This window comes from Calidris pugnax, unplaced genomic scaffold (assembly GCF_001431845.1).
Source record: "Calidris pugnax isolate Ruff unplaced genomic scaffold, ASM143184v1 scaffold135, whole genome shotgun sequence".
Classification (NCBI taxonomy): domain Eukaryota; kingdom Metazoa; phylum Chordata; class Aves; order Charadriiformes; family Scolopacidae; genus Calidris; species Calidris pugnax.
The window spans coordinates 1,006,392-1,009,769 of record NW_015090961.1 but is presented as its reverse complement, the minus strand read 5'-3'; the positions used below and the strand labels follow the sequence as shown (position 1 = coordinate 1,009,769).

At 57.4% G+C, this 3,378-nt stretch overlaps 1 protein-coding gene across 2 annotated transcripts in view; it reads right to left on the bottom strand.

Annotated features, from left to right (window-relative positions):
• The window catches only part of LOC106893947 (glutamine synthetase), a 9,803-nt gene extending 8,557 nt beyond the window's left edge, over positions 1-1,246 (bottom strand). For both annotated transcript variants that reach the window (XM_014952306.1, XM_014952305.1), the window contains exon 1: positions 1,116-1,246. In XM_014952306.1, coding sequence (XP_014807792.1) covers positions 1,116-1,216 — 101 coding nt within the window. In that variant the 5' untranslated portion in view covers positions 1,217-1,246. The remainder of the gene's footprint in view (positions 1-1,115) is intronic.
• Positions 1,247-3,378: the final 2,132 nt, after the last annotated feature.

The window sequence follows — 3,378 nt, the reverse complement described above, 5'->3', positions numbered from 1 at the left end:
GCAGGTGCCCCAGGGGTGTTTTACCCCCCCCCCCCTCCCCCCAGCCCTGCTCTGGGGTGTGGGGTGTGGAGCTGCTGTCACCCCCCGGGGCACCCCAAAAGCCTCTGCGGAGGTGTGACAGCTGGGAATGGATTGGGATGCTCTACCGGCCCTGGGGACACGAGCCACCAGATCCCTGGGGACACGAGCCACCAGATCCCTGGGGACACTAACACCACCCTTGTCCCCCCCCAGCCCTGCCTTGGACACCCCCAGGGACGAGTCCTGCCCTCCCACCTTCAGCCCCTCGTGTCCCCTGGGCACAGCCCCCCCCTGCAGAAAAAGGGTGTCCAGGCTTTGAAGGATGGGGAGGCTGCAGGGATTGCTGCTGGGAAAACACCAAAATCACCCCCCTCAGCCCCTTGCAGCAATAAATTATTGAGCTAAAGTGCAATATTTGACATTTTGGAGCGCTGCCGCTGTAGTTAAGGACTTTTTAAAAGACAAGAATTCTCTGTGTGCAGCAATGGCTCTGCTCTGATTCCCAGGCCGCTAAAAACCCGAAGCCAACAGGTGCGACTTGGAGCAGATTATTTCCATATCTCAGCGCCTTCCAGCTATCCAGCCGAACCCAGATCTAAATGAGATTAATTAAACGGGCCGCTGCCTTCGCAACGTTCCCCGGGCACGGCGGTGACGGGGCGCGCGTTCGTTAGAGCAGCCGGATCCCCGAGGTGCCGGCGGGGCCGTGAGCGCAGACGCAGCGCAAACAGCCCGCGCCGCCACCTCCCCGCCCGTATCGCCAATAAACCCCTATTTTTTTTCTGGGCGGAGGGGTAGGATGTCAAATAAACCCCCAGCAAACCCGGCCGGGTGAGCGCACCCCGACTCTCCACCCTCAGTTTTTAAGCAGGTTTTGTTTTTAACGTTCCACGACCAGGCTCTGAAGCAGTTTGGGGTTTTCCTCGTTTCATCCCCCCCCCCCCAAGTCCTTAAGGCAGACTCATGTTTGTGGCTGCTTGACTCACCCCCAGGAATGTTTTTGTGCAAAACAGTAAAACATCTGCACTGGGACAGCTAAAAAAGACCCCTTCACAGCCAATGTACACAGACCCCCAAACTGCCCCCCATCGCACCTCCTCGCTGGGCACCGACCCCAAGCCCCAGCTCTGTTTGTCTTCTGAAGGTGTTTTGGTCCCGCGGGCGGATAAACAAGTGGGGAGAAACCCGAAAGCATCTGCGATTGCACAAGAACCAGGAAATGAGATCGGCAGAGAGACAGGGAGAGAGAAGCAGAACTTAATTAGCAATTTTGGGCCCCAGGTGATGACATCAGTGGCAGCGGGCTGCGGGCAGGCCAGACGTCACCGGCCCCATCGCCCCCCGGCAAAGGAGGTTGGCATCCAGGGGTGTGCCCAAGGACCCCCAGAGCAGTGGTGGCAGAGCCATGAGGGTCACCTCTCTGTCACCCGTGTCCTCAGTGCTGCCCAGGGGACGTACAGGGTCCCCCAGAGCTGAAACTGGGGTGCAACTCTCGAAAGCAGCCTCCTCCCTCTCCGGGGTGCTTTAGGGACACAGCCACGAACGCGGTTGCAAAGCTCAGCGTTTCCTCATTCCTGTTTGGAAACCATCCCGAGCAGGGCACAGCGCAGGAGGAAACGTACCCCTGAGTGAGCAACCCAGCGGCGGCGTTTCCCGGAGGCGTTGCAACACGCGGCCGAGGCAGCACCAGCCATGGCCACCCCAGCAGCTCTGCAGGGTCCCTTGGCCCCGAGCATCCATCTCCATCCCGCTCTGGGAGCTGGAGCCCACGGGACCAGCTTTGGGGCCGGTGATGCAGGGGCTGATGCTGAGGTTTCACGGAAAGCAAGGGGGTTGGTGATGGACCTGCATCCCTTGGGAAGCTCCGCAAAGCCAACCGGGGAGAGGTGAGCCACTTCCACAGAGCCTGATTCATGCCATCCTTCAGGGCAGACAGCAGGACCAGCCACGGTGTTCTCATGGGAAACGCCAGGGTTTGGCCAAGACCCTGCACGTCCCTGAGTCAGCTGGGTATGGCAGAGAACCATAGAATGGTTTGGGTTGGAAGGCACCTTAAGGATCATCCAGTGCCACCCCCTGCCCTGGGCAGGGACACCTCCCACCAGACCAGGTTGCTCCAAGCCCCCTCCAACCTGGCCTTGAACCCCTCCAGGGATGGGGCATCCCTGGAAGTGTTCAAGGCCACTTTATTCCCAGTGGAAGCCTTGGCTTCCTCCCTGGATGTGCCCAGAAACACCTCAAAGCACTAGTGAGCTGAAAAACATGGAGAAACACAATAAAATTCAGGTGGCATTAATGGTCACTAGTGATTGGTTTTGGGGAGCAGAGCTCCCCTTTGAACAGCACCAAAATCCCCAAACGGGGGAGACAGAATAAACATGGATAATCCCTCACCTGGTCAAAGCCCACCCAGCCCTGGGAGGGCAAACTTCGTGTTTGCTCCTTTTTGGTTTTTTTTTTCGGTTTGGGTTTTTTTGTTGTTGTTGTTTTACAGCTGTTTGGGGGCAGCAGGGACCCTGCCAGCCTGCGCACACCCAGCCAGGGGCCCGTCCCTGCCCAAACACCGCAACCGAGGCAGCTCGCCAAGTCCATGATTGATGCCGAATTATTTCATGTCAGAAGGGATTTAGGTAAGCAGGAAAAAGTATTTCTGCCGTGTAGCGTGGGGCACCTGCTTATTCAGCTTTTCTCTCAACCTCAGGATCAAATCTCACCTCACCCAGCCTAACTCCAGCCATCTCTGTAGCGTCAACTCAATGTGACACTTAACGACGCCAACCACGATTTGCTCCTGCATCCTCGAGCCTCTGGAGCAGGATTTTATCCCCCAAGCAAGCCCCAGCCAAGGTGCTCCATGCTCTGTGCAATCAGTGGGCTCCTGCCCGCTCCCCTCCGTGCCGGGTACAGCAAATATTAACCACCAGCAGGCACCCGACTCAGGAATCAGTGACTGCCCCAAGGTCAGGCCACCGGAGGAGCCGAAGGCAGGAGGGGAGCAGGGATGTCCTTGTACCAGGAAAAGGTCACAGATTAAACCTCCAGAGGATTTTTTTTTGCTGAGGACCGTTTTGAGCTGTGGCTTCTTGAGATTTAGGGTGGCAGGAAGAGAAGCTGATTCCTGATGTATCACTCCAGTGCAGACCAACCATCACATCCACCGCGGCGGTTGAGATGCCATCCCCGTACCAACGGGGATCACCCGGTGCTGCAGGATGCGGTGGGGCTGTCCCCTTTCCCAGCACCTTCATTTTTTTTTGGTGTGATGGCCAACAAGCTGCCGCCAGCGATGCCCAGAGAACTCTCCCGGGGAGACCTGACCAAGGCCTAAATAAAACTTTTAGTTTTTATCTCTCTGAC